Below are 22,933 nucleotides of genomic sequence, written 5' to 3'. Positions count from 1 at the left end.
CCAGGGTACCGACACCAAAAACTTGCAACGCCCTTCCCTAAGAAGCCAGTTTGCCTTGGCTACAGGACAGCTGCAACAAGCTGGGGTGGTGGAAGAGCTCACATGCTCCAATTCAAAGGACTGGCGCAAAAAGCGTTCGGAAGAATGTGAAATATTGTCAAGATGCTCTTAATTTTGTTCTCCCCGGCCACACACCCACTTCTAAGCCTGCTGTGCATGGAAGGACCCAGGCTGCAAAACTTGGACTCCTCCAAAACACGGTGGAAGGAAGGTTGGTCAAACCCAGGACTTTCAGCAGAATACCCTTTCTGGTAACCTGTGCTTAGTTTTTGAGAGTGACCCGTCTGACCTTAACCAGCATACTTGGTAATGGTAATGACTACCCATTTTAATAACCAGAGCAGACATTATGGAACAAAGCAAAAATATAAACGTTATGTGGATAATCAATTCGTAATAATATGATTTGCGAAAACCAAGTGAGAGAGTGTTTTTCCTTTATGATTTCAAATGAAGTAACATTCATAATTTTATGCTGAATTTTTACAGCTCTGGACTTGGTTTCATGGACAGAGATGAAAGGCTCTGCAGTCTCCTATTCCCACAGGATGTCTGACATCAGGAACATGAAACTTTACAATACACTGGACCACAGAAGGGATGATTTTAAAAAATATGAATACATTTCTAGTAGATCCAGTGGAAAATAGCTTATAAATGAAAAGGAATCCGGACTTCACTAAAAAATGAACCACAATCTGTTTAAACAAAAAAGAAACAAGGAAAAGAAAAATCGAGAAAAAACAGCCACCAAGGAGAAACCAAGATGAAAGAAAGTTCATCGTTGTGAAACCCCTCCGGGGAAGCACTGCCTTTTGACAGGTTGTCAGTCTAGAAGCTACTCTGACTTCAGCCTTATTTTTTATTTAAAAAATCGATTTCAGAACATGAATAGTGACAAGGCAAGCAGTGCATTTCAAGGGAATTAATACACTCCATGTGTGGCTAAAACTACTTGGGGTTTCACCTTGTGCCTCCTGTTTCTGGAAGCATGTAATAATCCCATAAATGCACTGCCCATGCCATTTAACTTAGGCCCTTCCTTCTTCCTTCTCTGCTTAGGATTTTCCATGATCCTCACAAGCACAACTGAACAGTTTATGAAAAAACACCTTAGGGTCTAGTCAACTCTTTCTCTGTAGCACCCCATAAGCCATAAAAGCTTACGAACACTGTTCAGGTCCCAGTCTGCAGCCTCAAAGACCTGTGATCAAGGATGAGACTACAAAGGGAGAGTTTAGCAGAACTTCTGTCAGAGTGGAAGCAACACTTTTGGTTTTAAGCAGGGAGAATTGCTAAGGGTCTTGCAGATGACAAGTGAAACACCGTCCCAACACAGATGGCTTGTAAGAATTTTTCATTTATCCCTGATCTTGCTACAGAAGACAGCACACAATGGAAAAAAATGTGATGAATGCAAAACACCATCTGAATACTGCTTTTGAAGCTAATGATATTATTGACTTGCTTGAAATGCAAGACTATTTCAGCAGTACTTGCTGACTCTACACTTTTGAAGGATTTAGGGGGTCTGTAATTTTCCCTAGGAGAATATTATACACCTAACAGCAGACCACAGGTGCTAGCATTAATTTGCTATTACCATTAGTTGCATGCATCCTGGATTATCAGGCTGTATTCATGCCTATAATCTCCCTGCATGGATGCCGATACAGAACATGCTGCTTCTGTAACATGTACCAAGTCAGGAGAGGAAACAGGTAAGAGCTTCATGCCTGCGCAGCATTTAAAATAGCTCAACGCCATCACGATACTGAATGATGACATGCTCATTGAATAACTGATCACTGCCCTATAGTGTTATATATATGTATAAGTTCAGTGTCTGTGGAAATCCCTGTAATTCACATCCAACCCATTGCTTCTGAAATCCAATCTGGCTCCTGACTAATTAGACTATTAGGTCTCTATTGTAAAGAACTGGTGACAGCAGCTAGGAAATTTGAGAGCATTCCTATCCGTGGAAGGTGTTGGCCTCAACACCAACACATCCTGTTGGCATTTATCAGTGTAACTCAAAATATCAGAGATTTGAAATGCCCTGTAGAAGCCTTTACACAACTCCAGGAACTCATCCAACCAAGCACAATGCTACAGTTCACTGAAAAATATACCCATGATAAGAGCAACAGAATTTAGGATCCAAGAGCACTAGATTACAATTCAAGAAAGATGATTTCAATTCCTGATGCTCCTGTAGTATCATCCCCATGACCTTACTGAATCTCTGTGCCAGTTTCACCATGTGAAGTTGGCTTGAAATTCCTATTTCCTACTCACTCTTCTGTGCAATTCCTAAGACAATGGAGCATCGGACTGGTGTGTCCTTTAAGTGCTTCACTAATGCAAGTATTAATTCAAGGTTTATTCTTACGTTTGTTGTTTCCAGAGCTCTACAATTGCTACGGATGCAAAGTAAAAGACTGGGAGAAGTTTGCAAATGCAGCAAAATCCTTTATACCTATTTATATTCTGAAGTGAATTACTTCTTTGCCTGCTGAGGACTTTTTTGAAGTTTCTTCTACTGTGGCAGATAAATGCTCTTGCTGACTTCCCATCTGGTAAATATAAAGCTAGATTGTGCTGTAGCAACGTTCCTTGGAAAGTGAGGTTTGGGCTGAATCCCGAAAGAAAAGCATCACTGTAACAGGATTCCCAAGAGAATGGAAGACTAACATGTCCAAATCTGTCCCTCCCTCATGTAAAGCTTCTTTAAAGAAAAACTAGTATTACAGAACAGCTACATGGTCTGAGGGTTGGAATTGCTTCTGTATAAAGAGTCTTCGGTTTGGAAGAGCAATGGTTGAGGGAAGAATATAAAAGAGAAATAAAATAGTGTGGCCTGAAGAAGATGAAGAGGGGAAAGACTACCCATTATGTGCAACACTTGAGCTGCAGAGAAGTCTGACCCTGTTCCCCTAGCAGAGCTTGTAACTTTTTTGCCACGTCCTGCAAATGATTTAAGAGTACTTCATGCACAAAAGTTAAGAAAGTTACTGTACTAAGGAACAGAACAGGCAAGTGGTTTGGTTTTCAGTGCTGCTCCAAACAGGTTTACGCCATCCCTTTAAAGGCTGAGAGACTCAGCAGAAGCACATCTGGGAGCAGGTCCAGATCACTCAGTGCTGTGAAGCTGGTGCTACCCAAAAGCTTATAGCACCTTGTTTATACGATTTTTATTTTGTATACAACTGTCAGCACCTAGTCTACATTAACGTATAGCGTGGTGTGGCTAAACACGCTGATCAATCATGACTTGTCACGCTTTCTCACAGCACGCCTGAGCAGGAGATCTCATGATAATGAGGAAGATGACACATGCCACCAGTGCTCCCGCACTCGTCTGCGTAAGTGAGAACAGCACATTTTGCTGTCAGGCCCAAGCGAACATATTTTCATAGGCATTCCTCCAACTTGTGTATAATTGCCTAGAAGTGGGAATTGGAATAGAGGCCTGTGTTTGGAGAACTCTGAGCAGTGAAAGAGGCTGCATCTGTAGCGAATTCAAGTCAATGAAATTCAGTGTAAATATGATTACTCGTTGGTTATAATTTTTAAATTTTATATTGTTTACTATAAACATTATTTTACTATTGTACATAATATTTCTGAGATATCTCATTAAACTATTCTTCTTCTGCTTCAGCAACTTCCCCGTGAAAAGCTGAGAAGGGCTAAAGCAGAAAATACCCGTTAAATGTTAGCAGTTTTCTGAAAACAAACAAGTTTAGCAAGCTGCTGTAAGAATAATTAGGAACATTACTGGCTCTGAGTGAAGGAGCAGAATGGCATTAAACCTGGTATCTTAACTGTACCTGTTTAATATTCATTAGAACAAATTTTGTGGAAAAAAGTCTGCTGAACTAATTAAGATTCCCAATACCAAGTACAGCTGAAAATATGTTTATTCAAATCCTTCTAAGTCTCACATGCCATTCCAGCATTGTTTCTTTTTATTGGTGTCTCTAGGCCAAAACCTACTTCAACTGTTCAGATGTTGAGAAGGTTCCCTCTAATATGAAAAAGGAACTAAACAAACCAACATCTTATTTCGTTTCAGTGGGACTCAATGATTTAATCATAATAACAAAATAAATCTGTGGCAACATCTGACTTCAGGGTTATCGGTTCTCTGTCCTTCATGGCTGTGCAAGCTTCCCAGAAATACCGCACACATCATGCCTATTTTCAGAGCTCAGTGACCCAAGACCTAGAAGAAAAATCCTCTTTTTGCTCTTATGCTGGAAAAACGTACAATAAAACCAGTGCAATTCTGATACCATCCAGCAGAGGACAGTTTGAAGCAATCTCTGCCAAGTGACCCAGACATAAGACGCACAACACACACCTATATGTATATATATATACACATGAGTGTGTGTCTGTGTGTATCTGTATATGCAAGTAAAAAAGACCAGTCTTGCTTATAGCAATGGGATTTATAAATATTCAACACAGCAGTGGACATCTCTAGATCAACGCCCACCCCAAAAGCAAGACTTCTGTTTAAAAGCACTTCTTACATCAGTATGTGAATATTGCTATTCCTCAGGGATGACTTAAAATTAGTCTGGAGCATTAGCATTGCTGTTAGTTAGAACCTCCCTGCTGTCAAAACTGTTCATTTTGTACAACTGCTCAGTACTAGCAGAAGCAGACACACTCTGCTGAAGGAAAGTAGCACCCTGCCAAAGCAAATAAAATAAATACTTTATGAGTAGGGCTCCTGGGAGATCTCGTACCTGTAATTGTGGAACCAGTTGATCACGGTGCTGGTTTTCAAGTTGAGCTGCGTAGCCAGTTCCTCAATGGTTTTTGGTGATGGGTATGGCTTTTGCTGGTAGGCTCGTTTCAGAGCTTCCTTCTCTTCTGGTGCCAGCACCACCCGGGGCTTCTTCAGCTGATGCTGCGGCTGCGGGCTGGCCCCCTGGCTGTAGTCTATGCCAGCGGATGAGGACTCACAAGACTGACTGTCACTAACGGAGCTGTGTCGCCGTTTCATGTAAGCTGAAAGAGAAGTGCATCAGATCAGCCCCAGCTGAATACAAATGCAAAATCAATGAATATATGAGCTGTGGAATAAATGCGAAGATGACAGGCTGTAAATGCATGGATGGGCTATTCAGGGAAAACAGAAGGGAAGGGATCAGAGCAAAGCAAACACGGGGAGGATGCAAGAGACAAAAAAAGAAGAAGGGAAAGAAAAGGAGGTAAACTGACTGGAAACCTGTCAGAGTTTTCTGCTTTTTCTATGAATATGGGACATGAGTAACAGGGTTCAGTTAGCAGGACTGATTTTAAATTCACTCTTTCAAGGGTGGTGAACTGCCACATAAGCACCTGATTAGGACAGTTACCCTTCATTTAGGCTTAAATGGTTGTGCTTGTTAAACACTTAAGGTGTACGCTAAGGTCTCCCTGACACTTAAGGTCTCGGAATTAAAAATACGCCTCTGGAGGTTGAAGGCAGCCACAGCTCCATCTCCAACACACGATGGCGCCCAGAGCCCGGCCATCCCGGCACCAGGCTGAACAAACCCATCAGGCGTTTGATGCTTTTTCTTACAGATCTTCACTATAGCAGGTGACAGGTTATGAAAGAAAAAACAGCCCACAAAATCCTCCTCCCCTATACAAGGCTCTTTCCCAAATGCCTGTACTTTGAGGACATCTCTCACTGCACTACCGCAGCTCAGGGAGGCTGACGGCAGCAGCCTGTGATACCACCGCTGACCCTCCTCCCCAGCAGGGACTGAATTATCCTGGCAAAATTCTGCGAGGAAAGAGTCCCAGCAAACGCTGTCACTGCCGTGATTGATTTACACTGTGCGAAGGGAGGTGGGATTTACTGCACCTGGCAGTATCACGCACAAGCATTGCTAATGAGGGGGCTGAAAACAGCAAATATGGATGAATCTTGTCAATAAAATATTTAATAGCCTGTTAAATACCTTCTAGATTTTTAAGAGTTTAGGTATTCAAGAGCTGCAATTTGATAACCTTGCCTATTATGTTCCAGATTACACCAGCCTGACATCAATCAAGCAGGCACTAAATCTCCAGCAGCCAGGAGCTCTGATTGGAGCCAGGGAGCAATGTGGGGCAGGTCACACCGGCCAGCAACTGAATTCTTCAAAAAAATAAATTTCTCTCTCTCCACAGCTCTGCCTTTAGGCTGCGGGTGCACAAAGAAGAAAAATTCAATGCAATCAAACAAACTGCAATACTGAAAGCCTTGCTCATGCAAGCCAACTTCTTCTGGCAGAGCTCCCTACAGGTCTGGCCATGTCTTCTGTCTCCTGTGGGTTTCAGCATCCTGTCCTCTACGTCGTGTTATGTCCAGTGGGACTTTTTTACGCAGTGTCTTACTATTGTTGAACTGAATTTTGAACATGCTCTGTAACCTTTGGGGGGTATCTGCATGGCCCTCATTTTGTTTTTCCTGAATATGACAGATTACCTGTGGATTGCCTACTATGTAAGATCACTGATATGGAACAGAGCGCAAGTTGCTCGTGATCCATCACTCTGCCACGATACAGTCCTGCATGTGTTTGAAATAACTATAAAAAGCAAAGTTTTAGCTTCCATTTTTTAAAAAAAAAATAAACTTCATTTAACAGATCACCTATTTAAGCTGTTCAAAGCAGATGTAGAACTGTGACGTGATTACAGGTAAATGAATTATTTCAAGGTGACCTATTGGCTTCATTTTTGCAGCATTCAAGGAATTGTTACAACATTCAACCACAGAATTAATTGTTCCAGTAATATAAGCTTACATTTATATAAGGCCTTTAATTTCAAAGACTCTTGGGTGTTATTTCAAACTTGCATTGATAAGCTGGCAATACACAAGGTTCCCTTGTCTATTTTGGCAAAACAACCAAGAGGGCTGAAAGACAACATCTACCCCTTCAGCAACGTGCAGCAACTTCAAGGAGTCCCTGAAACTAAACAGAGCCTTGGGTGGAAGATGTAAAACGTGTTTAGGCTATCTCTAACTGGAGTTTCTGGAATTTGGTCAGGCGACTGAGTTAACACCAGACACCCATGCATCGGGATGCTCTGAATCTCTCCTTTCTCTGCCCTCCAAAGGATGGCATTTCTGGCAGCTCAGAGCTCCCAGCTTTAGACTCCTAAAGGCAGCATGTAGCTGCGATAGCTTGGGAGGAATTTCATGCCCTGTGCCTACCTCTGCTTTTGTAACCTCACAAAAGGTGCAAGGACTTATTTGGATCTCTCGTGTGAATGGAACAAACCATACAAATGTACATACTTCCTTAACATAAAAATAAAGTCCTGCTGTTATGTCATGGCCAATTGTTTTCCTGGAGGATAATGTATTATTAGAACAAATTTCTGCTGGGCCAAAGGCACAATCCTGGCATGTGGCCATGTGCTGAACTAGTACCTAAGCTCCAGGCTTTAATGCCTCTCTCTGGAAACTTTATAAAAGCTTTTCCTTTCTAATTCTTATTTTAAACATATGTGCTGCATGTAGACAACATAAGGAGATCATTCAGCACATTTTCAGTGACAGCGAGGCTCAAACTGGAATCCAAGTTGCAAACACACTTGATTTTTGGAGACGTTTGATTTTTGTGTGTGATGGGTCTCCACGTCTCAGAAGACCTATAGAAAAAAACGACCAGTGTAATGTGGGCAAACGTCTGGATGTGCATCTAACACCAACTTGTCAAGGCCAGCTCTCTCTGAAGCCTTGCTACCTCTTCTTTTCCCCCTGCTGTTGCCAGCCCAGCATTGCTGTGTCCCTCTGGGAAGACTCCCCAGCATGGGCTCAGCTACAGACGATGCAGACACCACTGCAGAACTAGTGGCTGCCCACTGAGGTAAAGCAGAGCCCCTTCTAATGCAATTTTTATCTTATGCAGTATTGAACAAGATTATTAAAAAGTGAAATAATGGGGAAATAAAGGGAATTAAATTTTCTCCTGACAGCAGGCTTCAGTACTGTTCAGTGAGGAGTGTGACGTTACCAGCAGCACACACACTGGGAGGTTATAAGGAAGAGGAATGAACTCCTCCTCGGCAGAAAAAGTGGTGCAGAGTGTCTCAGCCTACTGAGCGGGAACCCCTGGCTTCCTCCAAAGAGGTTCATTAATGAACATTACCGATTTTCAGAATCTCTTAGAAGGGCTTTTAAAGCATAAACTTCAGACTGGCAGAAAGGGAAAAAAAAAAGATATATGCAGCTCACCTGCATCATAATTATCAATCTACTCTCTCAATAAACAGAGGCAGAGAAATAATTGATAATAACGCTGTACTGGTAGCAGATACAGCTGCATTGTCCTCTAGTTGCCATTAGCTTAAGGGAAAGTTGAATTCTTTATGTGGCTCTAGTGCAATTTAAAAGGTCACATCACAGGATCATACAGGTAACCTGCATGAAAGGATTTTGCTGAAAATACAGGGCTGAATTCAGTTTGGAGTGCTCTGCCATGAGGACAGCTCTTACACAGTTGAGGCGCTCAGTGCAGAGACTCAAATGATTTATAGCCTTATCTCTATTCAGGTGCCATCTACACAGCATATGTATTGCACAGTATTTGATAAGAATCCAGTTTAGAAAACAGTTTTGAAAGGATATTGTCAGTACTACTTTTAAATTATTTTTATTTTATTTTCCTGCATTATGGGTGATATTCTCTTTGAGGCTATAAAAATCCCGCTAGTTGACAATTTTATTTCTGCTGTATTTCTAATACAGCGAAACACCATCATGGCTCCCCTTGGTTTACAATTGTAAGTGGGAAACCCCAGTGGCTCGTGCTCCCAGTGGCAGATCACACACAATCTTAGATAAGATCCCGCACACTGCATGGTGTTACATGGGCTACCATAACAAGGATTTGATTATATTCTTAAAAGCAAGCAAGACCACAGTTTTCCCAGAAGCTCCCTCGCTGTAATTTTTAATATAATCACAAAGTTCTTGATCAAATGTGTTAATGCTTTCAGGACATCAGTCAACAGCAGTGCTTTCAGTGCACACGATTAATGCTGTCTGTACTAATATCATTAAGGGATAGCTTGAGAGATGTATATATCATTAATTAGTTAACTGCTGATAATGGCAGTCTATGAGCCTCTCATAAAATCACACATACACACTAAAACCAGGGCTCTGAATAACCACTGTTTTTTAGTAATCAATTTAAAATATAGAGAATAGGCTAAGATTATCAGGATATGCTCCCTCCTAAGATACCTGAAATAACGTAAATCTCTCACAGGTGCATGTTCATGGCACGGCCATTTTACACAAGTGTGTCTGAATAAAATCATCTTCCCCAACCCTATAAAGGCTATAGACTGAATTATTCTCAAACACCCTTTCATAAATGCTGCATTTTTCTTGCCTCTTAGTAACCATCCATGCAGGACTGGCAAGAAGATCTCTCAGGAATCAACACACAGCTCCTTCAGCCCAACATCTGTGACCAGCTGCAGCACCATTAACTAATAACCCAAAGCCAGCTCCCAAACTCACATTTCTCATTTGGTAAGGCAAGTTATCAGTGATACACCAGGGCCTCAGTAATTAATCTACAGGAGAATATAGCAATGATTTCATGACAGCTGGTGAATATTCAGGGTTTTTGTGTGTAATTTTTTTTTTTTTGGAGATGTATCTGCTTGATCTAGCATCAAATAAAACTAAGAAAAAGCTGTTATGAAGTCTGTTTGAATAACCTTCATAATACTGGATCAATGCTGCCTCTATACTCTTTATGGAGAATTATAAAAGACACAGTCATCTTTGAAATAATGGAAAACATGAGTCAGCAGTCAGCTCCAAGTTACCTTTTTTCTCCATTCGTTTCATATCCATCAGCTTCTCCACGTTGTTGGGATCGTTCAGCCACAGCTGCATGCGGACAAAGGGTTCTCGTCCCTTCAAACTCAGCTTGTGCCAGGGCTTTGGGCGAGCCAGAAGGTCTGAGACAGAGCCTTGTGTTAGCCCTAGGATTGTCTCCCCAAACAAACGCTGACCTAATATGAAATTGAAAATGGCATGAATTCATTCAGCTAAGAAACAAGGCAAACTAAAAAGACAGAACATATCTACGAGATCATTCATCAATTATTCTTACTTCAAAATTGCTTGAAAACCCAAAAGAAACATTTAGAAGAATAAAAGCTCTCCCCACCCACTAAAGGTGTAAATATTGAGCTTTAGTTTAATCCTTAGGATCTGACTGTGGCAAAGAGGGGAGCTCAACACCTTTAAGGATCAGGACCTTACAGTGGAAACAGTGTGCATAAAGTTAAAATTAATGAGATTAAAAATAAACCAAACTTGCAGCTAAGCAGGCAACTAGTGAGAGCAGTGAGGCTACTTAGCTCTTGTGCAGGAGGGTACTGCAACAGCTTCGTTCCAGCAGGGCAATCCAAACATTTCAAGCAATCAACGAACCAAAACCAATGCAAGCCCCATTCAGCAATAGTCATTTAAGTGTCCTCAAAGACATGTGTAAATATTTTCTGTGCTGTACTATCTGTGGTGTTCTAACGGTGTTTTAGCAAGTGCAGATAATCACATTTTACAATATAACAGCTTTTCCAGTTTTTATAGCCTCTACAGTACTTCTAGTTAATAATTAATTTTACTTCTTTCACAATGCTATTGTCTGGCAGGGTAAAAACTAAAAATGCTTTTCAATGCACAGCATTTGTAAGTGCATTAATAATGCTAGGTTTATATGGTTAAGATCTCAGTTATTGAGGACTGTGGAAAACGCCTCTGCAGCTCAAACCCAACCATACAGCTGGTTTCCTACAAACCTTTACTTCACTTTTGTTCCTAAGCTAAACTGCCTTGATATGCAACAGCTTTTCTTACAAGACAAAGCCTGAAGTCATCTGAGTCACCACTGGTGATTTCTGATGGCAGTGCAGCTCTCGTGTATTTTCAAGGTAACCCAAAGATCTTCCCATCCCGACCATGTTTAGGCCTCAGGGTCTTGTGTCTGATCCTTGGCTTCTGAATGCCCTCACCCCAACACAAAGCAGAAAGCTTTTCCTTCATGTCCTGGCAGTGCCAGCAGTGTTAGCCAGTGGCAGCAAACAGATCCTGAGGGGTCAGTGCAGATGCCTGGGGGCTTGTCCTCCTGCAGCAGTGCAGGACATGCTGGCACTTGTAAAAGCACCATCAGCTCTTTCCTACACAGCCTCATCTGCTCCTGACACAAACAGGACGTGGAAAATACCAGCTCTGTAGCCCCCTCCCAAGTGCCTGACTCCATAAATCTCCTCCTCCTCTTTAAATACCCCACAAAACTTCTGGCCTCATGATTTTTTTTGCCTGCACAGGGAGATGAGGGATGGGGGGCTCAGTTAACAGCAGGCGCCCATGCAGAACACCCCATGCGGATGAGAGGGGGAGGTGGGTCTGCAAAGCTTTTGGAGGAAGCAGTTGAGATTATGAAAGGTGGAGGGGGGAAGCAAGGACGGGGTTAGCAAGCAAGTCCGCTAACAAGCACTGGAACTAACCCTGAAAATAGTTCTTGCAGACTGAACAAAAACCTAACATCAGAATTTACTTAAGTTCCTAAGTAATAAGTGATTTTCAACTTCCCGCAATACCAGGAAAATCAGAAGTAAGAAGCAATTCAGGGCCACCTTCAGAGCCCCTGTATTGTTAACCTACTGCCTCCTCATTTCTCTTTATGTTTAAAAAGATGGGTAAGACCTTATCCATTTCCCTTTAAAATGGCCAGCTACTTTTGAGCTAGGACTGCTTCTATAAAAGCATTTTAATTTGCCTTACTACATAACTTTCCTTCGGTGCTGCCCCCACTTTTTGTCCTCCGGCTGCACCCTGGCTGCAGCGGGGTGAGCAGAGCTCTGACAGCCGCGGCGCAGCGCCAGGCACTGCAACCGGCCGCGTAAATGGGAGTGGGGACCTGACCCGGGTCAAAACAACCCACCACCAGTAAAATGGGCAGTTTTGACCCAGAGCAGCTGGTCTGGCTTACTGTGCAACCATACGGACAGGAATACTGGCACTCATGCACAAAGGGACCAGAAATAAGCAGCCTGGAGCAGGTACTAGCAAGGCTGCTGAAGGAAATGACCTTCGAATTACAGCCCAGGAATTAAAAATCCAAGGAAGGAGATAACATCACATTCTTTAGGCATTAAGGAACAAGCTAAAGATGTTTGTGTCATTTATCTTATCCTAGGATACAGCAGGGCAGGACAAAACACCTGAAAGACTCTCAAGCCAATGGAGAATGTGTTAGAAATCATTCTCGGGGTAGCAGATGTATCGCACTCCATCTTCATCAGTTTTATTAATAACTTAAATATTTTTAAGCACAGGCTTCCTAAAACTCCTGTTAATTCTCCCCATCTTTTTGCCTAATGTTCTTCACACCTGTTCCCACTGATGTAGCGGCTCATGGAGGAAACTTCCTGCAAATTATTCGGCTTTCATGGTTAGTCCCAGCCCTTCCTGCAAAATCCCCCAAACTGCAATCTTTCAACAGCTCACTGCATTCGCTTCCCTCTGTATCCAGCTTGTATGTGGCTCAACGGGGAATCACTGATAATATGACATTTGGGGGTAGGAACACTAGCAACAACTCAGCGTTAATGCTGCCAGCATCGTTTGCTAAAATGGTGACTGCTGAATGAACGCTTAAAAGCACGGGAGGAGAGACTCGCCAAACCCAAGCCTGGTTTGCCGAGCCATCTGGAATAGTTTCACACAATCGTGGTCTTTACTGGCCGATGGTATCTGAAGGGAGCCACCAGCAGTTGCCTAAGACAGGTTCACAAGGCCCTGTGGCCTAAGACAGAGAAACCTGTGCACCAAGCCAGCCTGGTGCACTAGCACACTGAGGGCGCAAAAGGAGACATTGAAACTGGTTCCACACCTAATGCAGAGTTTGGGGCACATTTCCTGGCTCTTCTGCTGCTTTTTAGGCTTGTCAGCCACACTGTAGGAAAACAAAAATCATGGGAAATAAAAAAGACTAAGTAAAAATGGCATCAAAGCAAATGTAAACAAAAATACTTTTTTCAAACCTCTCTGGAACACCAGAGCAGGTACAGCACTTAACAGTATTTTGCTTCAAAACTAAGGGCTTGAACTTGTAAACCCTTCCCGTGACGTGTGGCTTTATCTGTATATTAGGTCCACTGAACTAGCAACCACAGTTTGCCTATGTCAATGTGCACGAGCAATTCTGCTGGGTTCAGTGGAACACTCTCATGCAGGGTATGCCCAGGATCAGGGTCATTTTCTTTTTTTTTTCCCCAAATTATATTAAATGAGAACTTGCAACCTCCCCCACCCCAGTATTCTTCCCCCTTTAAAAAAAATCTCTGACAGTATCACCTGTTATGCTGTGTCTAGCTAAAAAAGGGCTTCCTTATGTACTGAAATAAAGGAGTTTTTACTTATACAGTCATAACATTCAGATGATATTGATAAAATTCTTCTCACATACATATCAGCAGTCTAAACCTAAACTTAGCTTTTTGGACCCATCTCTAGCACATGGTGAGAAACTGGCATGTCTGGAGACTGATTTGTCTCCATCGGCTCAGACATCTACTTCGAACATCTAAATGCAGGTGAGATGAATCCCATGCTCAGCACCAAATGCACATATAGGTAACGCTGGTGCAACCTTCCTGCCTTCTACCTAGGAATTTCAAAGGATTCCTAAAAGTTTCCCAATGCCTTGTGAGGAAAGCAAGTGTTAAACAGATAAGAACTAGTGATCTAGAGGCATAGTGGCAGCATTAAGCGTGGATTTCACATACTCAGATCGGGTTATTCCCTTTGACTATTCCAAATATTGTCAGCCATCTCAACATTACACTTAATTTGATACCTAAAAACTCATCTGCAGGCAAAAGCAGCCTTTGCTTTGCGTGTCTCTAAGCAATATAACTGAATGGCCCCATACGCCTACCTACGGGTTCATATAAACTTCAGCTGAGCCTGAATTTACCATCCTAGCTCTGCAGGCACACTACATTTTCCCTTGTGATGCATCTCCCTTTCCAATCATGCTGCACTCCTCTACTTCACCTCTGCCTGAACTGCTGAGGCCTTGAACCTACAAGCATGGGGAAATCAGCATTTCTCCAGTGGAGACCTTACTGGCTTTGGGGTTTTGGTCATCCTGACAGCCTGCTGGACTGCATTTAGGGAGGTGGGAGCAGCATCTGGCTGGGGAGCCAGAATCAGAGCTTAAGGAGAGCAAGGGTATCATCATATATTGGTAAGTAGAGTATGACAATATGAAAGCATTTTTTTTTACTCTTTAAAAACATCTTTTTAAAAGGTGAAAGCTAAGGCCAGAGTCAAAACCAAATATTCTTGTAAACATTTACTGAAATATAGCTTAGAAATAAAAGCATGAACACTTTCATTTTATTTCGGTCAAGAAATGAGAAAAAAGCGATTTACCAAGATTGTTGTCCGTTAGCACTTCTTTGACCCTTTTTGTAATGCCATACGTATCCAGCTCAGGGGACATAGCAACCAGTTCTTGAATGCTGAGTGCCGAGTGGCCTGACAGTGGCAGAGGTGTTGTGGACTGGGATTCAGAAGCAGGCGGCTCACTAGATTCTTGGGATTTGCCATCCTTACTGGTCTCTATAGTGGGACAGGGCTGCTGTACCAACTCAGTCAGGCTTTTCACTGATTCACTGGAACTCATAGGAGATTCAGGAGCAGGACTGCAACTGGCAGAAGTCTTTGGAGTGCTTTCTGCAATTAAAAAAAGAAAAAAAGTCCCCACTTTAGCATAATTGTAATGTTTTGATTGCAGGATATTTAACTTTCCTCTCATTTATATTCTACCTACTTAAAGAAATGCCTAAGTATGCAAAACGTTACTTCTTATGACTTGGTTACTGAAAAGCCTCCTTTTAAAAACAGAATTATTTTCTAATTTTATCTTGAGTAATCTTTTCTTTCATATAAAGACAAGAACATACAAATAAAAATCAGGAATAAATGAAGTGCAACTGCCTGTAAGGTTGCAAGGAATTTCCTTGGTCAGGAAATCTTACAGTTCTGCTTTCCACAACATTTTTGTATAAGGATGCTCTTAAATCAACCATTATAGACTGGTTTAAGCCTCTTTCTATGACCTATAAGGAGCTCACTTAGCCACTATGTGGTACTGTCAATAAGGGATTTTCTACAATTGATACAACTTTACATCTTGAGACTGGTATTGATTTCATACTGTTTATCACATGCATCATGTTTTTGCACTTCTCTTTGCCCAGAAATAACAAGATTAAAATACAGTTTCTAATTATGTTGTATTAATTAATGTGTCTGAGAATACAACAAAAAGATGGCTAGTGGATCAGGAGACACCAAAATCTGTTATTTTGACACTTTGAAAGAAAGCTTTCTGAATCTGTTAATTTGCCAACAATAGGTTCTGTACAAAATGTTGTTTTCCCCTTGTAAGTTCACATTTATTTCTCATGGAATGTACCAACGAGCTTATGCAGAAAATCCAGACATCTAAGGGTACTGTCTAAATATTTTTTTAGAGGACCCACATGTAAACAATGTGCTTTAGAAAAATTCCCTGAAAAAGATAAAGAGTACATTCAATTTCTCTATGTACAGTTCCATTTTTGTGGGACTGCTTCCTTCTCCTTGCTGTCTTACATCTCATTAGCTGCCATGGTTAATTATAGGTATCTCAGATTCATACATCAGCAGATTCACCTCGAGATCTCTGGAGGAAGCTTATGTTCACCATCGTGCAAGGATGAGGCCAGTCTGCATGAAAATCCCAGTCTCTGCACAGAACTGTGTTTTCCTGAGATCTACAACACTTCTGGGCAGCAGCTCGCTCTGCAGCCATCCCTACAAAGGTAATGGCTAACCCAAATCCCCCCTTTTTTCCCAATCCAGAGAACAGGCAAGTCCTTACAGAGCACGCAGCTCACGCAGCACGGATGGCATATCCTTGGCACTACAGGAAAACACCGCGTAACTAAAAGTAGGGTTCAAATGGGGCAGGGCTCACGGTGTAATCGTGGTGTTCAAGGCAACAGAAGCTCTCCTGATCCTGCAGTTTAAGAGAGGTTCCCTGACACTGAGCTGCTCTCAAAGCAAGCAATTGGACTTATTTCTTAGCGCTTTATGAAAGATGCAAAATAGGCAGACATAGAAGGAAAGCAAGGTGCATATAAATCTTTAAGGCGAGAAGGATTCTATAAATCCTATTTCTTTTCTCTGCTCACCCCAGGTCACCATACAACTGAATATAAAACCCAGCAAATGTTATTTTTGTATCAAGAGCAGCGGAGGAATTGTACTGTAAATTTGCCCTGATTCACCCATGCGAGGGACCAATTTGGCAGATCATCCATCTTGTTCACTGTACACTGTCAGGGATGGCATGAATTCCCTACATGATAAACAGATTTCTTCTCAGGTCTGTGTCCTTTAACCCACAGCAAGGTCAAAATTATGGCTGCCTGGCTAATAAACTGCACGGCACTCATTCAAGTTCCCTCTAATTTTGTCCCTTGTGCCAGCTTATACAAATCTTACCGAGTAACTAGAGCAGCTGCAAATTTCCTACACAATTCCACAGCCAAGCCCCGTAAACCACATGCACACACAGAGAGCACAAAAAATCCCAAACCAAACCAAAACAACCTCCCCCCCCCCCCGCCCTTGCAGGACTCAACAAAAGCTTTTACTGATGCTTTCTCCTCCCTCTCCCTTCCCTGCCCAGCCTGATTATGTAAACAACGGAGGTAATCTATATTATAATCTATCACCGAAATGCTCCACGGTGCTCACATATTAGCTTATTTATTTTTTATATCACACACCGAGAGCTTACTTGAATTTTGTTTTTAAGACCAATCTGCTGCTTATTGACTCAAAAAAAAAGGTAGGATTATCTGAATCTAATTTTGGAAGGCAGTACAGATGACAAACTGCTTTTTTTTCTCCCAACGAAAGGCAAGAGAACAGCGATTTCAGACGAGGCATTATGCGCATCAACTACAAATAACTCCAAATATGCTCCCCGCTCATTTTTAGCACTTTTCCCTTATGGAAAAACATTTCTGAGATGATATAAATATTGGAGGAAAAGATCCATTATTTGGAAAAGTCAATTCAATAATCAAATAACGCAAACATTTCCCGTTAATCTACTTAAAAAATTAAATAGACATTTAGAGTACAAGTGATTGCTGACAGAACAAAGGGGAAAATTGAATGTATTCACTATTACAAATTAAACTGTCAATCTACAGTCATTTCATATGTTTTATGAAATAATTTGTCTGCATTCATTTCTCTCAAGTTCCTCACAGGACAAAGAAACAAATTCAGGACATCTGAAAAACAGATATTAAGATTTCAGAAGCAGCAATTGAACATTTCCAATGAAACTAATAGTGAAAGCGTATTTTTTTTAAAACATGTTCTGTTTTTCTAACCCCAGACTTACATGAAAAATAGTGCCAACTTAAGAGCAATCTAATTTCTTGTGAGCATGTAAGCAATGCTTGCTGAACGTTTACATATGTATTTAGAGAAGAGGAGGTCGTTTTGTCCAGATGGGTGTAAAATTGCGTTACGTTAGGCTCTGGGTATCCCATCATGCACAACTGGCAAATCCCACACTATTGACTTTAATAAATTCCAGATAAACTTTGCAATACCAAGGGTGCTTTGCATTTTGCATCCCAGCAGCCTGTATGCAGTTAAAAACCTGAAGCAAAAGCCCAAAAGCTTCAAAAATAAGGTGACAAAAGTAAAGAGCTAGAGAGATCAAGAGTATTACCGGTGTCACACTCTCTGCAGCATCTGGGAATTTCTTGGTTTTTATTCATTTTCTGAAGCCTCAGGTAGTCAGAGAAGTGAGCCCTGCCCTGCACTTTGTAGAGGCCAGGAGAAAGACCTGCAGCAAAACCCCTCCAAACTAACTTGGTGGGAAAATGGTGTCTGTCAGGTCCCAAGTATGTGATGAAGATATGGGTCAACACGATGACTTTCGATGATCAAGAAGAAATTGGGGTAACATTTGAATAACTACTGGTTGACACTGACAAATGTCATCGTCCCTAGAGAGGGACATATCATCTAAAATAAAGGTACATCAATGAATGGAAACAAACTCAACATTATACAAATACCTTCTCATTTTGTTTTCTTTTTAAATACTATTTTTCCTATATAAAATTGCTGCTTGAAAGACCATCTACTGCAGCACAACCCAACGCAATCATTATAGCTTGCCCATTCCCCCCATCTATTTAGTACCTGACAGTTAAGAAAGTCAACAGACTTTATAGACCATTTGGTGTGTACGACCAGGGTTTGGCTGAGCATATCATGAAACTGGCTGAGAACTGTAACAAACTGACCTTGCCTTAATTATATGGATGCAGAAATTCCATTGTGGCCTTGCATTCCTTGTAGCAATGGATGAAGCCAAATCATGCTTTGGTTCCATCCATCCTCTCTACACCTTCCTCAGTTTCTATCATGATGTAGTTTTAGAAAATGTGAGACAGTCTGAAACAGAGTTCTGGCCTCGGTTCATTGGGTATGGCAGTTTTCCTAAACTTAATATTAAATTCTCTTGTTCTTTTCCAACTGCAAGATATCCTGTCCCTGTGCTAAGGTCAGGCCCCCAGCACTGGATCCTGGGTCTGTAACTCGTTGAACACTGGTTGCAGAAGGTTTTGGACTACTGTTATCCCTCCTGTGCCCCACGAATTACCTGAAAAGACCTCCCCCAGCACAGCATCTGCCCAATACAATCCTCTACAAGGTCTCATCACGTTCTTCCATCATGACGTGACGAAGTCCCCATGGGGTGTAACCAACCACCGGCTGCACTGGGCTCCCCTCCAGCACAACACTGCGCTCCTGAGGAGCATGAGACAATTCATTGCAGGCTGCAAAACTGCAGGACACTGCACGAGGGACTGTTTTGATGATGTAGAGGAACTCTTCCACCTGCAGGAAGCAACTTCACCACATCCCTATGTAAAAAAGGAGCGGTACAGCTCAGACCCACAGCACACTGCAGCTGGAGCCTCCTACTGAAGCTCACCTCAGACGCAAAGACTTCCAGCTCACACTTGCTACCCTCCCCTAAAAATCACAGACATCTACATGACTTGACACCAGCCTCTATCAACAGCAGCATCTAGTAACAGCGTGCTGCAGAGCCCTGGGTACATTTTCACCAGTCCCAGAAGCATCACGCTGCTGCCTGCCAGCACGGGCAGGTTCCCCAGGTACTTCTTGCACGTGTTTGGAGAGCTGCAGGTTTGCCACTTGTGCTCAGATCCCGCCTTAGCTCCTTTTATGTCCTCTTGTGTATTAAACGGTGTGCAATAAGAGCACCCAAACTCACAAGCGTCCAACACAAGCTCAGCACGCTGAGCTCCTGCTTCCAGCACCCTCCACTTCCTCAACGAGCACCCTGCACTTCGGCAGCCCAGGAGCAATAAACTGCCCAACCGTGGGTGCTAGCACGAGCCAGTAAGCTGCAAAAAGACTCGGGGGAAACAAGGTACACGGAGAAGTTGGGGGAAGACCATGCAAAACACAGAAGGTATTCAGGGGCCTCTAAACGGATTATGAAAAATATTATATTCTAAAGACAGCAGGCAGACAACAGCTGCCTTAAGTTTCAGAGAGAAGTGGATTGAAAAAGCAGATCCACTATAATTTTCAGAGACAAATCTCTGTAGTTTATCTGATCCACTATTTAAATTTCAATACAGAGTCCTCTATCTGCAGTAATAATAACCTAAATTCCATTTAGTGTTCATTTGAGCAGTCAGGATAAAGTCATTTCTTATTATCTCCCCACTGTGTAAAAAACAGCTTGAAGGTAGGAAGTCAGCAAGCATTTTCACCAAAAAGTAATTATTGTAAGTGACATTTTTACTGCTGGCATGCCATAAGGCGAACTGCGCATTTGGAAGGACAAGTTGCTAAAACAAAATGACAGGGTGCTCCGTGACATTCCGACAGGAACCCAAACATGATTTATCTGGCGGTTGGGTTGATGCACCACTTCTCGTGATGTCCCAAGCCCGGGCTTCAGGTCCACGCCAGACCAGTGGAACCCCCAGCTCCTTACCACGGGACAGCAAGAAGAGGATGCTCCGCGCACGGCAGTGTGGGATGCAGCCAAGCATCCCCTGCTCCGCTCGTTTCCTTTATGGCAAATTAGTACGGAAGATGAAAGCAGACAAATGCGGACAGGAGCTTTCTCGTCAACCTCTTAAAAGAGCATTTGGTACTTCAGGGTCTGCTTTTACCTCCTCATACAGATGAGTTAATGGACAACAGCAGACCTGGCAGGCTGCCTGAGACCCACGTGTTGCACATCGGGACTGGATGGGTTTCTGTGTTCCCCTGGTCACTGGGCTGCCCACTCTGTCCAGTTTGTAGACCAAAACCCAGGGTGTGTTGTCCTGAGAGCCAGGCCCTCCTCACCCAGCTCATCAATGACAGTATAACTCAGGACAAGTTACTGTTTTTCAGGGTCTGACATTTCCAGGCAGATTTCTCGTTCCCAACCTTCTGCCTCATTTTAACTCCAGGAGCGCTGCCTTTGCGGGATCTCCTAAAACACCCCAACAGCTCTCCACATTAGCAGCCACAGCGTGCAAGTTTGATCTCTGTAATAAATCAGGTAAGCATCTGTGGAACAACACTGCAATGCATCCCTCTTCTGACTAATTAAACGAAAACACCCGCGAAAACTGAACTCTTTCTCGCAGGTAGCATTTTTGGCGGATTTACTTTAAGTGAATGAATCTTGCCTATTTACAATGTGCAAATTAATGTGGCTTAGGAAAATATGATCCTCCCTATAGTTATAAACTCCCCCAGTTATTTGTAGGGAGTATAAAAACCTCCCTCCAGTGTGCACACATAATGACATGAAGTAGGTAGGTCCGTGCGTTCATGATTGCAAGCGCTTGCTATAGTTATGGTTATACATTTCCACCATGACCCGGGGGATTTTGTTTGTTTGTTTTACAAATGTTTTAACTTTGGGGAAAACGTTATTTTGGGTCTCAGCTCAGGGAAATTTTATGTGAAGGGGGGGAAGGGATCAAAAGAAAAGCCCTTCAGGAAAGCATGCAGATGTATGCATGTCTGCACTGAAAGGGGAGGAAACCAGCTCTGGCTAACTCAGAGATTACTAGGGGAACACTAACAATAAAAGTCCCCATTCTGCACAGGAATAACATACGTCAAAGATAGAAGTACATATAACCAGCTGAAGGATCAGAGTAAATGTTGAAAGTACCTGAAAATATCTGCTTCTGAGTATTGTTGGAGAATTACAGGGTGTAGCTGCAACTTTATGTTGCATTTTCAATAATTACATGGTTAGCTCTGTGCTTATACTAAAAAATCTGTGCTTATACTAAAAAATGTATGTTTTTAGCCATTCTAGAAAGCAGAAGGAGCTAGAGAAATAAGATGAAGTTCAGAAAAGAACTGGCATTAGAGTCATGAAAAAAAAATTACAGCTGAACATTTACAAGTTCTTAGGTAAGTTAGGTGACCAATTCTCCTTGCAATGAATGCACACTCACAAATGCCTCCCAGAGTCTTGGAAATCACACTGCTGTGCCCAAAACTATGCTAACAGTGCAGCTTCTCTTGGGCTCACTCCTCTTTCTCTGGCCTTTGCTGCAGAGCACTCTTCCCTGGCTGGTGAGAGCTGGCAACCCTTTCAATGCACCCCGCACCAGAAAGCACCTAAACTCTATTAATAGAGAGGTGCTTTGTGCCCTGCTGATGCAAAACGCCTCATAAGCCCAAATGTTCTGGTCTGTACAACATAAGCACTGTGTAGGGCTGGATGCAGCGAGGTAAGTTCAGCTACATGCACAGGAGGAATGGCCAAGCCACGTCTCAGAGAGCTCAACGACTGTAGGGTGGCACCAACTCAACCCAACTTCCACCAGATTAGGAGGGCTCTGGGATTTGTCCACTGGGGTGTGGATGGGCTCGAGTAGCGGCTACAGATCACCACGACGGGCAGTTTGGACATGCAGATGTGCAGAAGGATGCAACTGGAGTTAATTAAAGAGAAAAACCCCACTGAGATCTACCTGGTGCTGGGCTGGACACACCAACCCCTGGCACAAGTGCACCACCACAGAGAGCTTTCAAATACGCACCATTAAGGGACACTTGCAATGGCCCATAGGGAAACAGATCTCCAGATAGCCACGATTTTCTGTACCGTTTTACATCAAATGAAGGAAAATAGAAAGAACTTTAGAATTCTTTTTAGTTGGATGAAGAGACAGAATCGGAAACACCAGAACACCATCCGGGTCAGACAGCAGCCCCAAATCCTTTCCAAGTCTCCCTAGCCAAAATCAGATGTCTATGGAAGAGGTAAACAAGGCAACAAGCACATAGGGAGAATTTCCTCAAATACTCGCTGGCTTGCACATAGGTTCCTAAGTAGGATATTTGCATTGAAAAGTGCTGATTTTTTTTTTTTAATTTTTATTTTTTTTTCCAGTATCACCCTTAAACAATTCAAAAAACATTTATAATATGAAATCAGGTTTTAATTTAGATGATTAATGGGAAAACCATGGCTGCTTTAAAAGACATTGCTCTTCTTTGTTAATCGTTATTTAATATTCAGATTTTTCTGGGTTTCCGTAACTTAGTCAGAAGTCAATATTTAGAAATAAGTGTTGGAAAATATTTTCAATAACCTTATTATTAAAACAGCTTGTGTGCACAAGCTTTATTAAGGATTTTTCTGAATATTAAAACAAATATGTCACGAAAGCAATCAAT

General features: G+C 42.2%; 1 protein-coding gene across 4 annotated transcripts in view; it reads right to left on the bottom strand.

Annotated features, from left to right (window-relative positions):
- The window catches only part of CUX1 (cut like homeobox 1), a 268,267-nt gene that overhangs the window by 30,174 nt on the left and 215,160 nt on the right, over window positions 1-22,933 (bottom strand). For 3 of the 4 annotated variants that reach the window (XM_084299860.1, XM_084299861.1, XM_084299862.1), the window contains 3 exons: window positions 14,537-14,839; window positions 9,913-10,101; window positions 4,824-5,088 (listed from right to left, as the gene is read on the bottom strand). The exons of the other annotated variant lie outside the window; for it this stretch is intronic. In XM_084299860.1, coding sequence (XP_084155986.1) covers window positions 4,824-5,088; window positions 9,913-10,101; window positions 14,537-14,839 — 757 coding nt within the window. The remainder of the gene's footprint in view (window positions 1-4,823; window positions 5,089-9,912; window positions 10,102-14,536; window positions 14,840-22,933) is intronic. 4 annotated transcript variants of the gene reach the window in all.

The sequence above is a fragment of the Netta rufina genome (genome assembly GCF_964035555.1).
Source record: "Netta rufina genome assembly, chromosome: 21".
NCBI lineage: Eukaryota > Metazoa > Chordata > Aves > Anseriformes > Anatidae > Netta > Netta rufina.
Note: the sequence above shows the minus strand (reverse complement) of the source record. Positions and strands in the feature narration are given on the sequence as shown.